This window comes from Gigantopelta aegis, chromosome 14, assembly GCF_016097555.1.
Source record: "Gigantopelta aegis isolate Gae_Host chromosome 14, Gae_host_genome, whole genome shotgun sequence".
NCBI lineage: Eukaryota > Metazoa > Mollusca > Gastropoda > Neomphalida > Peltospiridae > Gigantopelta > Gigantopelta aegis.
This window is the reverse complement of record NC_054712.1, coordinates 53,622,253-53,644,878: the sequence shown is the minus strand read 5'-3', so window position 1 is coordinate 53,644,878 and position 22,626 is coordinate 53,622,253. Positions and strand designations below refer to the sequence as shown.

The 22,626-nt window shown below is 36.6% G+C and overlaps 1 protein-coding gene across 2 annotated transcripts in view; it reads right to left on the bottom strand.

The window, feature by feature from the left end:
* The window catches only part of LOC121388143 (protein virilizer homolog), a 66,718-nt gene that overhangs the window by 5,455 nt on the left and 38,637 nt on the right, over window positions 1–22,626 (bottom strand). For both annotated transcript variants that reach the window (XM_041519379.1, XM_041519380.1), the window contains exons 25-36: window positions 20,714–20,789; window positions 19,557–19,693; window positions 17,991–18,099; window positions 16,445–16,535; window positions 14,885–15,088; window positions 10,497–10,602; window positions 8,940–9,014; window positions 8,073–8,233; window positions 3,013–3,271; window positions 2,463–2,559; window positions 1,370–1,649; window positions 849–913 (exon numbers count right to left, since the gene is read on the bottom strand). In XM_041519379.1, coding sequence (XP_041375313.1) covers window positions 849–913; window positions 1,370–1,649; window positions 2,463–2,559; window positions 3,013–3,271; window positions 8,073–8,233; window positions 8,940–9,014; window positions 10,497–10,602; window positions 14,885–15,088; window positions 16,445–16,535; window positions 17,991–18,099; window positions 19,557–19,693; window positions 20,714–20,789 — 1,660 coding nt within the window. The remainder of the gene's footprint in view (window positions 1–848; window positions 914–1,369; window positions 1,650–2,462; window positions 2,560–3,012; window positions 3,272–8,072; window positions 8,234–8,939; window positions 9,015–10,496; window positions 10,603–14,884; window positions 15,089–16,444; window positions 16,536–17,990; window positions 18,100–19,556; window positions 19,694–20,713; window positions 20,790–22,626) is intronic.

Sequence of the window (22,626 nt, the reverse complement as noted above, 5' to 3'; positions counted from 1 at the left end):
GTGCACGTGTGCATATCTAAAAATCCGCTTCTATGTATTTAAATTGTGGTGTCTCCATGTGTATGCGTGAGCGTCTGCGTAAAAAAACGTACGCACAGAATCGGTACATGTAGCAAATTTTTCTCTACGCTCATGCAGTACGGACACGTAAATTCCAATAAAATTACATCATCAATGAATTGCCCGCTAAATTTGAAGCTAACACTGTGTGCATCTTTTCGTGATTTCAATATTTTCAACATGAAAACCATTAAAGTGTCAGAAAAAAGCCTTGAACAGCTGTTGGAAATGATGAGACACAATATTTACATATACAATACAGTGGTGGAAACACGTTTCATCTAGTAACAATTCAGTCACAAGATGATGGTATGCACCATATTCCTTCCTTTTTTGACAGATAGGATGAACCCACCACCGGTGCTTTTTTCTTCCCCTCTTTCTTAAAGTTGTGGCAATTGTCAGTGCCAGTAACATGTCGTCATCCTCTTCTTTGTCCAGAAGGGCTAGAGATTTTCCCATACTCACATTTCGGTGGCCACTTCCTCAATTTACACGTTGTGACGTCACATCAAAAAAGTTTACGCATTCTCCTATGCACACATGGAGACAATCATTATGCATATGCGTAGGCGTATGCACACTTTCGCACATATGCATACGCGCACATGGAGACATAGCTTAAGTCTGATGGATAGTGCTATTTTGCTAAAATCATATATAAACAGTATACAAATTACAATAATGATTTTAGCAGTATACAAAAAGAAATTGGATGAATAAATCTACCTGTGGTTAGAGAATAAAAAGACTCAAGACAAGTGGAATAATTATTATTAAGTATTTACCAAACGGTCTGCCACCACGTCTGCCTCTGTTAATGTTGATCATCTCGTGGGATCGCCGACGGTCTCTAACAACACAGAAATAATAACATTCAAACAATCAGTCAATAAACCACATATAAAATATAAAACTTCTGAAACACAAAACCGAACTTAATAAAAGTCGACACTGAAATAAATAAAATTCAACACAGAGATTTTGAAAATTCTACACAAAACTCAATAATATATCACGCAGAGATTTTGGAATTTCAACGTCAAGCTTAATAATATTCCACCAAAAGCATGTTAAATTAAATAGAGTGTATTTTAAAATTATGCCATAAAGAAGTAAATTTTAAAATACTAGTAAATTCAGGAACAAGACTATATAAGAATGTTAAAAAACACAAAACCCCAACTCTTATGGATGATTAACAAATGGATTCGACAAAGAAGCCTAATGTTATATGTTGTCGGCTCTCCTCATTAGCAGATGCATGTTTAGAAACTTTAAAAAAAAAACACAATTAAATTAGTTTTACCCCTTCGGTCTCCTCGGCCGCACCACATCAATTCCGATCAGACTGCAGTCTTTCTTGAGCTCGAACTCAAGCGTGAAGTCCGGGAAGTAGCGCACACACAGCTCCTCCAGATTGACACACACCAGATCCGGGTCCTGGTCCGGTTCCTCCAGGGCCGGATTGCCGAGCCAGTACGTGGGGCTGAGTCGGTCCTGCTCCACATCGGTGATCACAAACACCACACGCTGGTTAAACAGTTCACTGATCGGCTCCGGATTCGGTAGAGTCGTTTCGGGAATATCTGGAGATTTAAAATGTACAGTCAGAGAAAACATCTGGCCACAACTCAGAACAATAGGAGAAAAACTTTGAGATGAAAGAGACGACCTGCTGCTGACTGTGGAGTTCACGGACGCGGTAAAACTCATGATTTGAATTCAAGGAGCATAAAGAAATTGAACGCAGAAGAAGAAGAAAAATGTAGTTTTGTAACCGAGACCAAAGTAGAATGATATGGATGTATGTACAACAAGTGCTTGTGGTTGGATAACCAATAGTGAGCAATAAACTACTCTCCTGGAATTATGTAGCAGAGCGATTGTTATCAGTTAATTTCACAGTATATACAACAGAGATGAAAATGGCTTACGAAATAATAAAATCGGGTACTGAGCTTTTACCCTAGGGTTAGGGTTGCATGATAGTTAAAAATGGCGGTCATTATTCAGAATGTATGTAAAGCATCAGCACAAAACCATATCGTACGTTTTGGACGGACAATACGGAAATTTTGGTCAGTGGAAAACTCAGAAACACTGTACATTCCATTAAAATGTAAAAATTCGGGATAAATCTGGAAAACATTCATCAACGATCTTCAACTTTTCCAAAAATACAGTTTTCATATGCTTTCTATACCTACATATAAATAAATTTTAAACTTTAAAAATGTATGCATTTCCATGCATTTGCGAAGTTAATATTTATGTCAAACTATTTATGGGTTATGTCAAAAACATTACAAGTACAAATTTTATTTTGTGCAACCTGTTTGAACCATATATAAAACAACTTGAGTTTGATGAAGTAACAAAATTAAAACCAATAATCTCACTTTTATCCTCTTGTGTACAGTTGTCTCTCAACATCTTCATCAGGGTGTTAATACTGTGTACAATAGTTTCTATCGACTCTTCCTCCTTCGCACATTCCTGGAGACCAAATATCAAATGGATAAAACATTCAGACAAGTAATGGGATAAAAATATAAAAACAGAATAATTCAAGCAAATATTAGATCCATTATCCAGAAAAAACACCAAACAAATGAATCAAATGTTAAAAAAAAAAAGAAGAAAAAAAGAAAAAAGGGGATACTTTAATAATGTGATAATTTATCTTTCAAAAAAGACGAAAACTGTTGGGTCTTAAAAATGTAAGTTAGAACAGGAACAGTTTTTTGATAATGCTAAACTCTGAAATCTCCCCCCATCCCCCCCCCCCAATAATCATGTGTTTTAGCTGGTTGCATGACATAAATGCTTTTGCGAAGTCTACAAACAATTTAAATTACAATTAATCTAAAACAAGACATACACCATCAACTTAATTAACAATTAACACAAACAACAACAGAATTATCATCAACAGAAGTAACATCCGACCTCTAACAATTTCTCTAGGTCGTCCAGTGGATGCTGTATCTCAGGTTGCCACGACAACACCTCGGCGAGCTGTCGCGTGGTGAGCGAGTGTGAGCGCGTGATGGACAGGTCGACGAGAGAGGTATCCACAACGACGAGAAGCCGCAGAAACTCGATGCTGGTCGAGAGCGTGGACAGACAGTCGGAGCTGTCCTTGCTGAATGTGTTGTTGATCCGCAGCAGGAGACTTGTGAAGACGTTCGAGTGCTTCTTCAGACCACTGGAAAACAAGAGAAAATGAACGGTTGTTTGAAGAACCACACCACCATCTATCGTGTTATTATTTGTTGTAGCAGCTAGGATATAGTTCCTCATAAAAATAACAAGAATTCTGAGAGTACTGTTAAAGCAATACAAATGTTCGTATCAAGGGCCATAACTCTGTCAAAAATCAGTACAAGAATTCTGAGAGTACTGTTATAGGTTGGACTATACCAATTAAAATCCCGTAGGTGACCATGCTAACGTTTGTGTTTAAAAACACTATATGCAATATATCAACCAAACTATGACCCATGAATATCAGTACTACAACCCCTACCTCAAAGTATTAACTGCAGAAAATGGTACCTTTCATGGTTCATTTTCAGTATAACCAGATGTTTCTACAACACCCCTAGTTTCACATAAAATTTGAGTACTTTTTTTTACAGATACCCCATACATGTTCCAAGCACAAGGCTACCTGACACGGAGGTACTACCTCAAATAAAATTGCATACATTTTTAGCCCAGATGAAACTATTTTTTTTTACAACCAACACACTCACATTTATAACCAATCACAGGACTTGTGGTGTTTACTTCTCTATCAAAAGTTTGGTGCACCTCGAACTTTGACCCAGCCAAAAATTAATTAGTATAGTGCAACCTATACTGATAACATACATGTTTCAAAAGGTGGCGAATCATTTGTTTTTATGACAACCAGGATCTGGTGTCTTCTGACATAAACTGACAACCTCACTGAAACTGTTGTTTCTACAGTGCAACCTAATTTAATGTACACCTCACAAAGCACATGTATTTTGTACAGTTTTGTACAAATGCAATATGTCATATTTGGGAAAAAAAAAAAAAAAAATGTCAGATGTGTGTGTGCTCAGCTATATATGTAGAGACAACATGGATATTCAGAGTACCCAACTCCTTAAACTTATTCCATTGAAACACATGGACTGACCCCTAGATTATGAAGACCTCAATAGGCACATCAAAGAAATATCAGTAATAAAAAAATACAATGTCTGAGGAAGGAAAAATCAACATGACTGCATCTGTATGAAGTAATGACTTAATGTCCTGCACATCACTGTTGGAAGAAAATCCTGTATGCTGAGTGTGGGCATCTTCAAGTTACCATGTGCGGGAATTTCAAATCAACATGACTGCATCTGTATGAAGTAATGACTTAATGTCCTGCACATCACTGTTGGAAGAAAATCCTGTATGCTGAGTGTGGGCATCTTCAAGTTACCATGTGCGGGAATTTCAAATCAACATGACTGCATCTGTATGAAGTAATGACTTAATGTCCTGCACATCACTGTTGGAAGAAAATCCTGTATGCTGAGTGTGGGCATCTTCAAGTTACCATGTGCGGGAATTTCAAATCAACATGACTGCATCTGTATGAAGTAATGACTTAATGTCCTGCACATCACTGTTGGAGGGAAATCCTGTATGCTGAGTGTGGGTATCTTCAAGTTACCATGTGCGGGAATTTCAAATCAACATGACTGCATCTGTATGAAGTAATGACTTAATGTCCTGCACATCACTGTTGGAGGGAAATCCTGTATGCTGAGTGTGGGTATCTTCAAGTTACCATGTGCGGGAATTTCAAATCAACATGACTGCATCTGTATGAAGTAATGACTTAATGTCCTACACATCACTGTTGGAGGGAAATCCTGTATGCTGAGTGTGGGTATCTTCAAGTTACCATGTGCGGGAATTTCAAATCAACATGACTGCATCTGTATGAAGTAATGACTTAATGTCCTGCACATCACTGTTGGAGGGAAATCCTGTATGCTGAGTGTGGGTATCTTCAAGTTACCATGTGCGGGAATTTCAAATCAACATGACTGCATCTGTATGAAGTAATGACTTAATGTCCTGCACATCACTGTTGGAGGGAAATCCTGTATGCTGAGTGTGGGTATCTTCAAGTTACCATGTGCGGGAATTTCAAATCAACATGACTGCATCTGTATGAAGTAATGACTTAATGTCCTGCACATCACTGTTGGAGGGAAATCCTGTATGCTGAGTGTGGGTATCTTCAAGTTACCATGTGCGGGAATTTCAAATCAACATGACTGCATCTGTATGAAGTAATGACTTAATGTCCTGCACATCACTGTTGGAGGGAAATCCTGTATGCTGAGTGTGGGTATCTTCAAGTTACCATGTGCGGGAATTTCAAATCAACATGACTGCATCTGTATGAAGTAATGACTTAATGTCCTGCACATCACTGTTGGAGGGAAATCCTGTATGCTGAGTGTGGGTATCTTCAAGTTACCATGTGCGGGAATTTCAAATCAACATGACTGCATCTGTATGAAGTAATGACTTAATGTCCTGCACATCACTGTTGGATGGAAATCCTGTATGCTGAGTGTGGGTATCTTCAAGTTACCATGTGCGGGAATTTCAAATCAACATGACTGCATCTGTATGAAGTAATGACTTAATGTCCTGCACATCACTGTTGGATGGAAATCCTGTATGCTGAGTGTGGGTATCTTCAAGTTACCATGTGCGGGAATTTCAAATCAACATGACTGCATCTGTATGAAGTAATGACTTAATGTCCTGCACATCACTGTTGGAGGGAAATCCTGTATGCTGAGTGTGGGTATCTTCAAGTTACCATGTGCGGGAATTTCAAATCAACATGACTGCATCTGTATGAAGTAATGACTTAATGTCCTGCACATCACTGTTGGAGGGAAATCCTGTATGCTGAGTGTGGGTATCTTCAAGTTACCATGTGCGGGAATTTCAAATCAACATGACTGCATCTGTATGAAGTAATGACTTAATGTCCTGCACATCACTGTTGGAGGGAAATCCCGTATGCTGAGTGTGGGTATCTTCAAGTTACCATGTGCGGGAATTTCAAATCAACATGACTGCATCTGTATGAAGTAATGACTTAATGTCCTGCACATCACTGTTGGAGGGAAATCCTGTATGCTGAGTGTGGGCATCTTCAAGTTACCATGTGCGGGAATTTCAAATCCATCAGCTATGCAGATTTTCAAAATGGACCATCAGAACCATTGGCAGCCACCAATATTCCTGACTATATTTTATGTATACCCTACTGTATATGGAGGTTTTAAATATTTGTGATATCTGGAATTATCATGCAGCTTTCGCATTATTTTTGATTCATTACTAAAAAAACCTGTTTTTAAATGACATAATTACCCGAACATCTATTTTATTGCATTATTTCTAATCCAGATCAATACAATATATATATTGGATGTATTCCTACATTCTATAATCCAGCATATTATTTAGCTATTAACATTGGATAATACAGCATTAACAATAAAATAAATGATCAACTTACACCAAGGTAGATAATCAAATCTGGAACAATTGGTTCTAAATCTAGTATACACTTAAAATACACTTCATGGGAGCAAACTAAGTGATTATTTAAAAAAAAAGATTTGATCTGGAGACCTAAAGATATGTTTAACAAGCTTATTGTTATGTATAAATGAGAACAGAAGGCACAATAGTGACCAAAATTTTAATTATGGCTTTGGTAAAGTTTTTCTTCAGAGTAAAAGAAAAATTTCCCTAAAAATACAAATTTGTCTAAAATATGACTTAGCACCCTATAAATATGCCAAAAGGACAGTAAAAATCAAGGTCTTTAAAAAGTTAACCTTTCAGAAGTACATACATGAAACATTAACTATGTTTATGGAAATTAAAGACATTTATAACCAATCACAGGACTTGTGGTGTTAACTTCTCTATCAAAAGTTCGGTGCACCTCGAACTTCAACCCAGCTGGAAATTAATTGGTATTATGCAACGTAAAGCAATACAGATGTTCATATCAAGGGCCATAACTCTGTCAAAAATGAGTAAATAGTTCCTCATAAAAATAACAAGAATTCTGAGAGTACTGCTAAAGCAATACAAATGTTTGTATCAAGGGCCATAACTCTGTTAAAAATGGGTAAATCGCCATGAAAGTCAACCGTGATCTACAACAAAACATGATAAAGCTACACACAAAATTTCAGATCAATATCTTGAGGCATTACAAAAAACAAAAACAGCCTGGAAAACAAAACCTACAGTCCCTTCCAGCTGGACCCGTAGAGGACTGACTAATAATAGCTCAACCTATTTTACACCATGGTTGTCCGTGTCATATCAAAGGTTGTTATGACACTTGGTCTAGAATGTGAGAGAGGAAACCTGTTGCCACTACACTATTCCTACCAACAAGCTAAACACTAAGCTTTAAGATGATGGGGAGAACTGGAAAAGACAGTTCATTTCATCCTACAGACCAGGGGCCTCATTCACAAAGGTCTCTTAGGCTCTGCTAGACAACAAAGCATCCTCTCTGCAAGTCTTTTAGCATTGCACAGCGACATCGCAAAGTTGCGAGAGTTTAGTGAATTAGGCCCCAGACTACTCAAGTAGCTTATGAAAGAGGAGAAGAAGAATATGTCCTTTCCAACTGATAGTACAGCACATACAGGCCTCTGAGAAGTTAAAATTGTTGTGACCCATGTATCAGTTATGCAGAATTAAATCCAGGTATCCCATTTCCTTTTTACGTAACTCATTATATATCCAAGTAAATGGTGCTCCGAATTTTGCACAAACAAAAAATAAGATACGCAAAATTAAATTTGTGCGAACGAACAATCATTCTTGCAATTTTTCTGAGGCCTGATATATGATGGTCTGCTTCAGCTATATAATGAAGTGTAAATACAATGAAGTGTAAATATAATGCAGTGTGTCACCTGTAGATGTGGTAGAAGCCGTAGTCGTGGTCGGTGAGCATGACGAGCGTCCTCACACACGGCAGAATCGTGGCGTATGAGTGGTCGGGGTTGCTGATGTGCTCCAGCAGCGCACTCACTATCACACTCAGACTGTCTGACCCGGGAAGCGAGTTGGTCAGCTGGAAATACACACAGTTACTACCATTAAATACAACACATATATTACATTTATACAACACATTTACAACTGCTATACAACTTTATACAACAGATATATTACGCTCGCTTGAGGTGCTTGCGTCGCAGGATTGAACCACCTCACTGGATCCATTCAGCCGACTGGGTTTTTTCTCCTTTCAACCAGTGCACGACAACTGGACAAAGGCTGTGGTATGTGCTTTCCTGTCTGTGGGAATGTGCATTAGCCAAATGTAGTGCCTTTCCTCTGATGACTACGAGTCAGAATTACCAAATGTTTGACATCCAATAGCCAATGATTAATTAATCAATGTGCTCTAGTGGTGTCTTTTTTTAATTACATTATATATCACATTTACAACTGTAATACAATATATTCACAACTGTTATACAACACATATATTATATTATACAACACATTCACAACTGTTATATAATACATATAACTTTGGATGTTGCACCCCCTCCCTAGAAAAAATTTAAGCTGCACATACTGAGATACACCCTACTCCCAACTTTCTTTGTAGATAAGTGATGAAAACTGTATTTAAAATGGTAACACTAGGTAACCATATTGCTTATGAAATTCATTAATTTTTTTGACTAATTCTCCAAAAAGTGAATCTTACAAAAAAAGAACCCTGTTGAGAACATTCAAATTATCGCAAAAAGTTAATGAGAGTCTACCTGATCGAGTAAGGTCATCTTGGAATCGGGGGCCACCAGCGTGATTTCAGGATCACACAGACTCTGCAGTATGGACTGAAAAATAAGATGATAAACATGAATATATAAATACAGTAGAATCTCACTGGGTCAAACTCGGAAGGGTCGAATACACAGCAACGCCCGAACCAAAAACGAAGTCCTGAGTTACACTTACACGATGTTGACCGAATGGTTAGGTCGAACTACCCGATAGGTCGAACACTTTCTCGACCACCGACGGGGTTCGAGCCAACAGGATTTAACTGTACTAGTATACTGACTGAAGAAAAAGGATCATTTACTCTTTGCATGAATATTTAACCTTATGAGTACTGCAGGCGAGATATCTCGCCCAATGTCACGTCAGTCGACATACTGTATATTGTATACAGTGCAGTCCCCAATTCATAGTTCCCACCGTTTTGCACACGACACTCACCGGAAATGGAAATATAATAAAAGAAAAATTTTTGGCAAATATTTTCACTTGACAACAATGGCGGCACGTCGCGGTCATTTTCAGGGATCAATAGCTGATTGTGACAGCTAATTTGATAATAAAATTGATGGTTTTACCAACAACGAAAATCACCAAATATGGCAATATGAATCATAGCTCAGGTTTAAAAAACAATTCTGGTCAGAAAACCACTGTTATCGGGAATAATGGACATAAATACTGGACAAATGGCCACAAATGCCCGTAAGTAAATGCAACTTTTTCAAATTTTTTCTAATTTTAATCACCATTAGCTGATCTAAAAATAATACAAATTACAAAAAAACCCATCAAAATAATACTTACCGATTCATATATGAACTTTATTTTATGTATTTATAAAACATTTAAGTGAATATATGTGAGTAAAAATTATAAACTTGTACCCACTCAATGTGGTTTTTGTCAAAAATTAATCCAGTAGTCTAAAGAAGAACTAAATCAAATGGTTAAAATCTTCCAATCAGGTGAGGTTATGTATGAAAAGAAAACATATCAACAGGTGCTGCTTACTAAAAAACTAAATGATTTCAGACCTATCCTCCCCTAAAAAAGAGGTGAGAATAGCATGCACATATGAAATTACGGTATGCAACAAAAACAGCAAAACAAATATCTGAACACAATAGTATTTTCAAATGCAAATGCTCACTGGTCAATAATAGTAAAGGCTAGGAAGCAGCTATGACCCGATAATAATGATGACACACAAAATGTAGAAAATTATCAATTTCACTTGGTTAATGCTTTCATTTTCTCGTTAAAATTAATACAATTTGTGTATCATCTCTGAATTGTTTCTACTACACGAGACAAATTTACGAAGCCCATTTTTCTTAAATGCAGGTGTTTAAGCATTGTAAATGTATTACATGCGCCTAAGACATAAACAGGCTTTGTAAAATCAACCCAACAATTTTTGCATGACACTGCAGAATAGAAAATTTCAACTGAATGGAGCAGATTATGCTCAGAATGTAGCCGTTGACTGTGACCAAATCATTTAATTGATAAACTAAGGATAATGAGATACCGACCACAATACATTCTTGAGCACCGTAGTGAATGGATTTGTCTGAGACATGGTTCAACATTTGTAAGAAAGTAGGTAGAAGTCGGGAATAATTCTCATCTTCAGAAGATCTGAAAAATTCGAAAAATAAAATAAATATATTGCTGAGGTCAGCATAATTATATAAATGAGATCAGCATAATTATATAAATGAGATCAACATAATTATATAAATGAGATCAGCAGAAAATATTAACAAATTTAGAGAGGTCAAAAGACCAAACGAATCACGAACAATTTCTGCCATGCTGATGATATCATTTCATGTTCTTGCCATCATATTAAACATGGATTGCTTATTGTAATTTCTGATACTGCACATCAGGCTTTTGACAATTTGAAGCTTGCATAAACCACTTATGGCAGGGCTTCTAGATTATGGTAGCCCAACTCCCATCGCTAGTGATATTCAATGTTGGGCTAGTAAATAAAATTCGAAACGGAATACTAAAACAATTCTTCCAATATTCCGTCATGAAAGTGAAAATAAAGCACAGAATACCGAAAATCGCCTGCGACTATTCCGCTTACGCTTTTTATTCAGCTACATTTTTCTGCAGAACAAATCCTCGCGCTACTAAGACCTTTCTCATGCACTTACCGGTACAAAATAAACGTCTTTTTGATCGAGACTAATGTTTGGAGTGAGTTCGTTTGTAATTCCAGCTAGTACGCAGTAATGCATAGATTGGTATATAAACAATTGTTCGTTACGCAATGTTGTACAGGGCGATGTAGCAGAGTCAGGAAAACTAGTGGTACATTAATAATTGAAAGGATAGTACATTTTTAGACGGAATAGTGTTTTTTGAAATTCACTATTCCTTTGGGATGGTGGTAAAAAATTTAAAATTCAACCCCTGCTATTGCCATGCCCGATTGCTAGTGAATTGTTTTCTTCTCAAATGTTGCAGTTAAGTCTATTTTGTAAATATGAATATCCTGCCCCAATCCCAACCACCCAATGTTAGTATTTTTAAGCTCTATCTCTCTCTTTTAGGCGATATATCTGATTATTACTATTATTTAGTAAAATTGTATTAACTTTAAAGTAAAGTAGGGCTAGTAATTTGTAATCATGGCTAGTAAAAATTTTAAATTACTGACCCTATGGCTAGTAAAATGTTTTAAATTACTGACCCTATGGCTAGTGGATTTTATAAAAATTGTAGAAGCCCTGGTTATGGGATACAAAACACAAAAGAAACATTTAAAGGAAAAATGAATCAAAGAATGAGTCACCTGAAGGGGTTCAATCCAAGCACCTCAGGTGACTCACTCACTGAGCTACATCCTGTCTTCGGGTTATATTAGGACATTTTCTTAAATATTACAATAATAATTGACCGAAAGTTTGTTTTGTTTAATGACACCACTAGAGCACATGGATTACCGTATTTGACCGGAAATTAGCCCATGTCTGTTAATAAGCCCCCCCCCCCTCCGTTTTGATAGCATTCAAGAAATTAGGCCCTCATCTGTAAATAAGCCCACCCCCAACTTCGTCACTTTATAAATAACACGAAAATGCAAGTTTGCTAAAAGTTCATTTAAAAGGTCATACCTCCTGCAGGTAATTAAACACAAATGTAACACAATATTTTACCACCAGTGAGATTAAGCAGACTAACAGTAACAGGATGTAACATTGTTTTCAATTTCATGCTTGCAGTATTTCTTTGAAGTACCCAAACCCAAGTCTGAACTAAAAACCAATGTCTATTTTTACCAACACACTGTGTCTGCTGTTAATGCTAATTAGGCAAATACCTTATTCTAATTGGCTAAGAACAATGACCTAGATTGACAACTCTTTGTATAGCTAGCTGATCAGTGTAAGATTGCGGTCTGTGTCAGAAAGGGGTATACGCTATTGAGTTTGTTGTTAATTGCTGTTGTTTTAAGTCTTCTCAGCATTAAATTTTGGATGTAAATAAACAGCACTGGTAAGTATTTGTAACATAGAAGGTGTGTTTCTGATAATTAGATACTAGTAAAAAAAAAAATATATATATTAATAAACAATTGTTATTTAATAATAACAAATGGAACACTAATTAATAGATGTTTTTTGTTTTCTTTCTGGTTCATTTAATTATTATTATTTATTTTATTTATTATTATTATTACTTCTTTTTTTTCCAACTAAACTGGCCCCTTGACTGGGAATAAGCCCACCCCATGCTAAGCTCACAATGAGTTGTCTTGGCCCCCAGGGCTTATTTCCGGTCAAATACGGTAATTAATCATTGACTATTGGATGTCAAACATTTGGTAATTCTGACAGTCATCAGAAGAAACCCACTACATTTTATTTTTCCATTAGCAGCAAGGGATCTTCTATACGCAGTTTCCCACAGACAGGAAAGCACATACCACGGCCTTTAACCAGTTGTGGTGCACTGGTTGGAATGAGAAAAACACAAATTAGTTGTATGGATCCACTGAGGTGGTTTAATCCTTCGACGCAAGCACCTCAGACGAGCATTCAACCTACCAAGTTAAATCCCGCCCCTGGTCAACAGATTACAGCCTGTGTTAAAACCTCTCCCTAATGTTGCAATAGTTGACTGAATACTGTAGTAAGAAAACTCTATTGATCAGTGGTAAAGCCTGTGTTAAAACCTCTCCCTAAATGTTGCAATAGTTGACTGAATACTGTAGTAAGAAAACTCTATTGATCAGTGGTAAAGCCTGTGTTAAAACCTCTCCCTAAATGTTGCAATAGTTGACTGAATACTGTAGTAAGAAAACTCTATTGATCAGTGGTAAAGCCTGTGTTAAAACCTCTCCCTAAATGTTGCAATAGTTGACTGAATACTGTAGTAAGAAAACTCTATTGATCAGTGGTAAAGCCTGTGTTAAAACCTCTCCCTAAATGTTGCAATAGTTGACTGAATACTGTAGTAAGAAAACTCTATTGATCAGTGGTAAAGCCTGTGTTAAAACCTCTCCCTAAATGTTGCAATAGTTGACTGAATACTGTAGTAAGAAAACTATTGATCAGTGGTAAAGCCTGTGTTAAAACCTCTCCCTAAATGTTGCAATAGTTGACTGAATACTGTAGTAAGAAAACTCTATTGATCAGTGGTAAAGCCTGTGTTAAAACCTCTCCCTAAATGTTGCAATAGTTGACTGAATACTGTAGTAAGAAAACTATTGATCAGTGGTAAAGCCTGTGTGAAAACCTCTCCCTAAATGTTGCAATAGTTGACTGAATACTGTAGTAAGAAAACTATTGATCAGTGGTAAAGCCTGTGTTAAAACCTCTCCCTAAATGTTGCAATAGTTGACTGAATACTGTAAGAAAACTCTATTGATCAGTGGTAAAGCCTGTGTTAAAACCTCTCCCTAAATGTTGCAATAGTTGACTGAATACTGTAAGAAAACTCTATTGATCAGTGGTAAAGCCTGTGTTAAAACCTCTCCCTAAATGTTGCAATAGTTGACTGAATACTGTAAAAAAACCTCTATTGATCAGTGGTAAAGCCTGTGTTAAAACCTCTCCCTAAATGTTGCAATAGTTGACTGAATACTGTAGTAAGAAAACTCTATTGATCAGTGGTAAAGCCTGTGTTAAAACCTCTCCCTAAATGTTGCAATAGTTGACTGAATACTGTAGTAAGAAAACTCTATTGATCAGTGGTAAAGCCTGTGTTAAACCTCTCCCTAAATGTTGCAATAGTCGACTGAATACTGTAGTAAGAAAACTATTGATCAGTGGTAAAGCCTGTGTTAAAACCTCTCCCTAAATGTTGCAATAGTCGACTGAATACTGTAGTAAGAAAACTCTATTGATCAGTGGTAAAGCCTGTGTTAAAACCTCTCCCTAAATGTTGCAATAGTCGACTGAATACTGTAGTAAGAAAACTCTATTGATCAGTGGTAAAGCCTGTGTTAAAACCTCTCCCTAAATGTTGCAATAGTCGACTGAATACTGTAGTAAGAAAACTCTATTGATCAGTGGTAAAGCCTGTGTTAAAACCTCTCCCTAAATGTTGCAATAGTCGACTGAATACTGTAGTAAGAAAACTCTATTGATCAGTGGTAAAGTGCTCGCCTGATGTGCTGTTCGCTTAGAATTGATCCCACATCGGTAGTCCCATTTGGCTACTTGTTATTCCAACCAGTGCACCACAACAGATATAAAAAACCATGGTATGTGCTGTCCCTTCTGTGGGATGTTGTATATAAAAAAAAACCTTACTAGTAATGATAAAATGTAGCAGGTTTCCTCCTAAAGACTATATGTCAAAATTACCAAAAATGTTTGACATCCAATAGCCGATGATTAATAAATCAATGTGCTCTAGTTGTGTTGTTAAACAAAACCAAACTGTGTTGACCACCCACCCTCTGATGATGTCGAGCATGGACGTTTTGATGGCCGGCTGGGACAGGAGGTAGGCGAGCAGGTTGAAGACTTTGCCCACGTGCTGAGAGCTGCACATCGCCTCCAGGTTCTCCGGGTCCACTAGATCTCCATCCTTCCTGTCTTCCGCGCCATCAGCATCCTTCTTACTTGTCAGGTTACTCAGCAGGATGTTCACAAAACATCTTGTACGAAGAAGAGAGAAGATACAAAATTACACATTTATTTTCCTGGCAATAATTTAGGTGAAACCACAGAAACATGAATGAAAAAAAAAATCTAAATAATAATCATAATGAAAAAAGAAAGAAAGAAAGAAAGATCTATATATCTATAGTATAGTATATTCTATACAATTAATTTAAATTTTTTTTATTCAGCTGTCCATGGTTTAAATGCAAATTTATTTTTCGCTGATATGGTCTTAAATAAAAAAGGACTGTTACAAATCTGTGTTTAATAGCCACAATGTGCCTGAACATTTTTGGGATATAGGCACGTTAATAAAGTGTCCTAATTCCAATAGCCACTTTAAGCAAAATAATAGTCACATAATATATACAGGATAATAAACGAGTTACCAATTATTATCAAATTTAGGTCCCGAGTGAAATAATTTTCAGTTGTCATGAGCTTTAACGAGTGACAAATGAAAATTATTTTATGAGGGACATAAATTTTATAAAAACTGGTACCGCGTTTGTTATTCTATTTATTACCTCAGCTATTTTTTCTCTAAAAACCTTTATTTTTGACGCACATGCACGAAGGCCAACCTGTATAGAAATGATGTAAACCACTTTACGCACTATTCTGAGGATTGCTATAGCTTTGTAATTTAATCACATTCATAGATAATTTTCAAAAACAAAAGTTCTTTTTATTCTGTTACAAAATCTATAATGAACTGCATTAAAATGACAGAGAGCCGTAAACGCAATCTCCTTAAACTACATGATGTCATTTTGTGTGTTTGCCAAATCATGACGATGTCATATTTAGTACTGACAAGGTCATTGGTTTGTAAGCGTCAAATTGTCCAGTAGTATTGTTTGTTAGACCAATGCAGAATATTTCTCACCGAGAAAATATGGAAAATATTTTCCGTTATGAGTGACCGCTGGGGTAATATTATAATGTATGACAGAGGTCCACACAACTAGAACACTTTAACATATACATAAGTGGCATGTCAAGCAATACAAGTGATCACAAACAATTTTCTTCTATCATATGACTTTCGTATAACGTTAGGTGCAAAAACCAGTCTAGTGAGTCACCACGATCGCTTGCCCTCTTCAATATGCCTTCAGTCTCAACCTTAAATCTTTTTAAGTCTATAACTAAGGCTTCAATACAGTCTTGGCCACACAAGCATCTCTAGAGACTTTGCTGATGTGTTAAGTCTGGAGATTTTCATCAAAGTGAAAACCAGTTATAAAATGTAGCTTATCATCATTTTAATATTCATTCACTGTCTTCAAAAACATATAAAAGGAAAGAACGACATGTTTTCAGTATATTGCTGGATGTGAACTTACTTTGTGAGCATAGCTGCCGATGGCGCTGCAAGATCAGCTAATTGACAACAAACCCTTCGTACCATGTGTTGTACCGGCTGACAGCTGGAACCTAAAACAAACACATAAACACATCTTTAAGTGATCGTACAACAAACCCTTCGTATCATGTGTTGTACTGGCTGACAGCTGGAACCTAAAACAAACACATAAACACATCTTCAGGTGATCGTACAACAAACCCTTCGTACCATGTGTTGTACTGGCTGACAGCTGGAACCTAAAACAAACACATAAACACATCTTCAGGTGATCGTACAACAAACCCTTCGTATCATGTGTTGTACCGGCTGACAGCTGGAACCTAAAACAAACACATAAACACATCTTCAGGTGATCGTACAACAAACCCTTCGTACCATGTGTTGTACTGGCTGACAGCTGGAACCTAAAACAAACACATAAACACATCTTCAGGTGATCGTACAACAAACCCTTCGTACCATGTGTTGTACCGGCTGACAGCTGGAACCTAAAACAAACACATAAACACATCTTTAAGTGATCGTACAACAAACCCTTCGTATCATGTGTTGTACCGGCTGACAGCTGGAACCTAAAACAAACACATAAACACATCTTCAGGTGATCGTACAACAAACCCTTCGTATCATGTGTTGTACCGGCTGACAGCTGGAACCTAAAACAAACACATAAACACATCTTCAGGTGATCGTACAACAAAACCTTCGTACCATGTGTTGTACCGGCTGACAGCTAAAACCTAAAACAAACACATAAACACATCTTCAGGTGATCGTACAACAAACCCTTCGTATCATGTGTTGTACTGGCTGACAGCTGGAACCTAAAACAAACACATAAACACATCTTTAAGTGATCGTACAACAAAACCTTCGTATCATGTGTTGTACCGGCTGACAGCTGGAACCTAAAACAAACACATAAACACATCTTTAAGTGATCGTACAACAAAACCTTCGTATCATGTGTTGTACCGGCTGACAGCTGGAACCTAAAACAAACACATAAACACATCTTCAGGTGATCGTACAACAAACCCTTCGTATCATGTGTTGTACCGGCTGACAGCTGGAACCTAAAACAAACACATAAACACATCTTCAGGTGATCGTACAACAAACCCTTCGTACCATGTGTTGTACCGGCTGACAGCTGGAACCTAAAACAAACACATAAACACATCTTTCAGGTGATCGTACAACAAACCCTTCGTATCATGTGTTGTACCGGCTGACAGCTAAAACCTAAAACAAACACATAAACACATCTTTAAGTGATCGTACAACAAAACCTTCGTACCATGTGTTGTACCGGCTGACAGCTAAAACCTAAAACAAACACATCAACACATCTTTTAGGTGATCGTACAACAAAGCCTTCGTACCATGTGTTGTACCGGCTAAAGCAGGGCTAGTGAATTTTTAATTGTGGCTAGTACATTTTTAAAATCACTGATCCCATTACAAGCGGATTTTATAAAAATTCTAGAAACCCTGTGTAGAGTAATTAACAAGATACAAACCTGCTAATGTTTCAATAATGTTGGTCAACTGAGGGGTCAAAGGGTGAAGGTGAGCACTCCATAACTTCCTAGAGGTCAAGGCTGCACTGACCTCCTCTTCAGACAAAGGCTGCAGAACAGAAATATACAAAACTCAAGATAAAAAAACACCCAGAAAATTATTACAAATATATAAAACTGAAGACTAAAACACTGAGAAACTGTTTACAAACATGGTTTAGCTGTAGATAAAGCAGTAAAGGACATGAAATGAAGAAAACTGGAATCGTTTTCTCTTTTTTTATTAAATACATATACAGAACTTCACATACATTGTTTGTTTTCTATTTATTGCAAGAATTTATTTTATGCAAGAATATATAGCGCTTGAGTGGTATGTTCTTACGCAAAATAAACGAGTGCAATAAACAGGAAACGAAAAACGTATGTGAGGTTCTGTGTTTATTACATACCTTCTTTTATTTTTTACAAAAACGGTTTTTAATTTAACGTCAGAACTACACTTGCTTAAATCTATTAATCAACCCTCCTTGCATGGATTTACTTAACGTTAAGAATCATACTCTGTGGCAATATGTGTAATGTTTCAAATACGATGTGACATAATTTGTAAATCAGACATGACGTCAGTAATGAAAAGGCACCAACTCCAGTAGAAATAAAAAGGGAATTCCACATTAAAAAGTTCTGATCCAGATCGCACCTAGGTCTGATACAAGATAAATTTATCACATTTGCAAATGTCTTTATCACTATAGTAAGATTGATTAGATATGTAATACATAGCCTGACCCCTGGGGTTTGGCACACCCGGCCTCCTTGCTTCTGACTTCCTCTCATTGCCACTCAGAACAAAGAAGGAAGAGGTATCACATGACCAGAAGACTAGCTCTGAATATTTTGGAAGTTTTTGTTTTTAAAGCTAACTGGCTTTTGGGATGTTAGAAACAGTCCACTTCGGGGGAAAGTGTAATATGACAGAGATCAGACTAATCAAAAAAGAAAAGATTAATAAACAAGTTTGGTTATGTTCTGAGCTAAAACACAAAACAAAGTTCAGTGAAAGACCTCAAAACCAAACCTTCTGTAAACAGGAATTTGCTGAAAACCAGATGTTTTTCATGGTCCCTTTTTAAATATCAGGACAGAACATGGCCTCTATAAACCGGATACCCCTTAAAACAGACTTTTTACTTGGTCCCGTAGGTGTCCAGTTTAGGGGTGTTTACAAAGCTGTTTTGATTGTAATGTAAATGTTAAAAGTAAATTTAGGATAAACAAAATCATCCGAGATCCACATAGCAGGGACGTCTCATCAGAAATGTGCCATGCACGACAGTACTACGACATTAAAAAATTACTACCCGACACTTTGAAATTTTTGGGCATTTTGACTGACAATATGACAACTAAATAATGATGTCAAACACATGCCATTTGTTAGGCATTGCCATGATGTTAAAGCCTCAAGATACTGTTAAAGGTTGGAGTCTAGACTTTAAAAACTTTTATACACACGTGGCCTTGACTGCTAATTACGTAAAGACAAATAAACTATCTACATACCTGTTTAGATTGTAGAGGAAGAGGGAGGGGTAGAATTTCTGACAGTACGAGAAGTCCACTGAGGTATGTGTACGGCATCTTGACAGTGTACTTCAACAACTCTCCCACGGTCATTGTCCACAGACTCTGACTCAGAGCTGTAAATACAACAATACACTCAATACAGATCTTCTTTACCAACAATACACTCAATACAGATCTTTATCAACAACACACATAATACAGATCTTCTTTACCAACAATACACATAATACAGATCTTCTTTATCAACAATACACATGATACAGATCTTCTTTATCAACAATACACATAATATAGATCTTCTTTATCAACAATACACATAATACAGATCTTCTTTATCAACAATACACATAATACAGATCTTCTTTATCCAACAGAAATATATCACCACAAACATTATGCAATGAGTTTGATTCTGATTGTCAATAAAAATAGAATGTTATCTTTGGATAGAATTGGGAATTTAAGGAAGGAAATGTTGTATTTAATGACGCACTCAACACATTTTATTTATGGTTATATGGCGTCAGACATATGGTTAAGGACCACATAGATATTGAGAGAGGAAATCTGCTGTCGCCACTGCATGGGCTATTCTTTTTGATTAGCAGCAAGGGATATTTTATATGCACCATCCCACAGACAGGATAGTACATACCACGGCCTTTGTTACACCAGTTGTGGAACACTGGCTGGAATGAGAAATAGCCCAATGGGTCCACCGACGGGGATCAATCCAAGACCGACCGTGCATCAAGCGAACGTTTTACCACTGGGCTACGTCTCGCCCCTTTGAAAATAATGTCATTATGTAAAATGAGTTGTCAGTACGTAAACAAGGTCTTGGAAAGGATGATAGAAAGTGAATTGTGCATTTTCTACTACATACGTGGATGGTTTTTAATTATAACAATTAGCAGTTTTTCTGAATTCATTGATATAAAATAGTAATAAATCTATTTTTAAAATTGCTTCGTTATGTCATATGATTATATAGTGTTACTTTTCAAGTAAAACAATTCAAAGATTTATTATGATGTAACCATATAGCTAAAATGTGTCCATACAGTATTATATTAATGTGTCACAGAATTAACAGAGGTTCAGTTTAGTAAGGAACTAGAACATTTTCTAACCATCTTCAGTCTGTATTTGTGGATCGAGGGTAGGCTGGGTGTACGCCAAAATGCAATCAATGATTTCTTTTTGAATCTGTAACACCAACACAAATAAAGAAAATAGTTTCAAGAAGTATTAACACTAGACATTTTAATATTAAATTAACCAATAAATTATGAGGGTTTTTTAATTTGTGAAAAGCAAATTAGACATTCAAGATCACAAACTGTAAACCTAGAATTTAAGGAAAAGTTCTACATGACAAACCCACCCTAAACGTTACGTGTACTCCAGATACTGTAGATCCTGAAATTAATGAGTCCCAAAATTAATGCGAGTGGCGGTGGTCAAATTAAAATGCGACATGAAATTAATGCGAGTGACGGTGGACAAACTAAAATGCGACATGAAATTAATGCGAGTGAATGCAAATTTCAATCGGGATTTATACCAGGGGACTCTACAGTTAATCAACTTCTTGACCTGTACAATTTTATTTGCCAGGCGTTGGACGAGGGCAAGGAGGTTAGAGCTGTTTTCTGTGATATTAGTAAAGCCTTTGACAGAGTTTGGCATAAAGGTATGGTAACGAAATTAAAATCTATAGGAATTTCGGGCAACCTCATATATTGGTTCGAAAATTATTTGTCCAACCGAAAACAACGAGTAGTTATTGAAGGGAAATTTTCAAGTACTAAAATTATTCCTGCTGGCGTGCCCCAAGGTTCAGTTCTTGGTCCAATGCTATTCTTAATATATATCAACGATATAGTAAATGGAATAGACTCAAACATACGATTCTTCGCTGACGATACTTCTTTATTCACAAAAGTGGATGACCCACACGCCGCCAGTCATATTTTAAACTCTGATCTAAAACGTATTAATAACTGGGCCAAAAGGTGGCTTGTTAAATTTAGTTCTGCCAAAACTAAAACACTCACTTTCACGTGGATGTCGTCTCCCCTGACTAAACCCACTTTGTATCTTAATAATGAGGAAATTATAGGTCAATTTTCATAAACATTTGGGACTGGTTTTCCAACAGTCTGGTGAATGGCGACTTCACATGCAAACTGTTATTGATAAAACATCTAAAATGACCAGTTGCCTTCGGTCACTTAAATATAGGTTATCTAGGAAATCGTTGGAAAAAATATACAACACATTTATCCTTCCTCTTTTTGACTATGCTGATGTAATTTGGGACAACTGTACATTGCATTTATCTCAGCAGCTTGAAAATATTCAATTAGATGCCCTACGCACCATTTGTGGTGCTGTTCGTGGAACATCTCATCAGTCATTATACAAGGAAACTGGTTTTGTGCCTTTATCAGAGAGAAGAAAATGCCACAAATTATGTATGATGTATCGACTTTGTAAAGGTATGACTCCGGCTTACCTATCCCTAAAATTGGCCAAAACAGTATCAGAACATTCTCGCTACCTGTTGCGTGATGCTGATCACCTGCAGGGATTTAGAAGCCCAACAAAACTATTTTCTGATTCGTTCTTCCCTTCAGGAGTTAAATTATGGAACAAAGTACCAATTAATACTAGAAATTCTTTATCCATAAGTTGCTTTAAAAAACACTTATATGCAAACAAAACTAAAACTCCATTTTATTTTTACACATGTGAGAGAAGACCAGAGATATTACACTGTCGTCTTCGTCTAAATATTAGTGACCTAAATGGACACAAATTTACACGTTTTATATTGGCTACTCCAATCTGTGCCTGTGGCCATCCTATTGGGAATTCTGAACATTTCTTACTCCATTGCCCAAACTATGACAGACAACGTGCTCAATTTCTATTTGCTTACTCAAATTTAAATTACAAAGTGCTTTTACTTGGAAATCCAAATTTTGATGACCAAGAAAACGTTGATATGTTTAAAACGGTTCAACAGTTTATTGTTGCA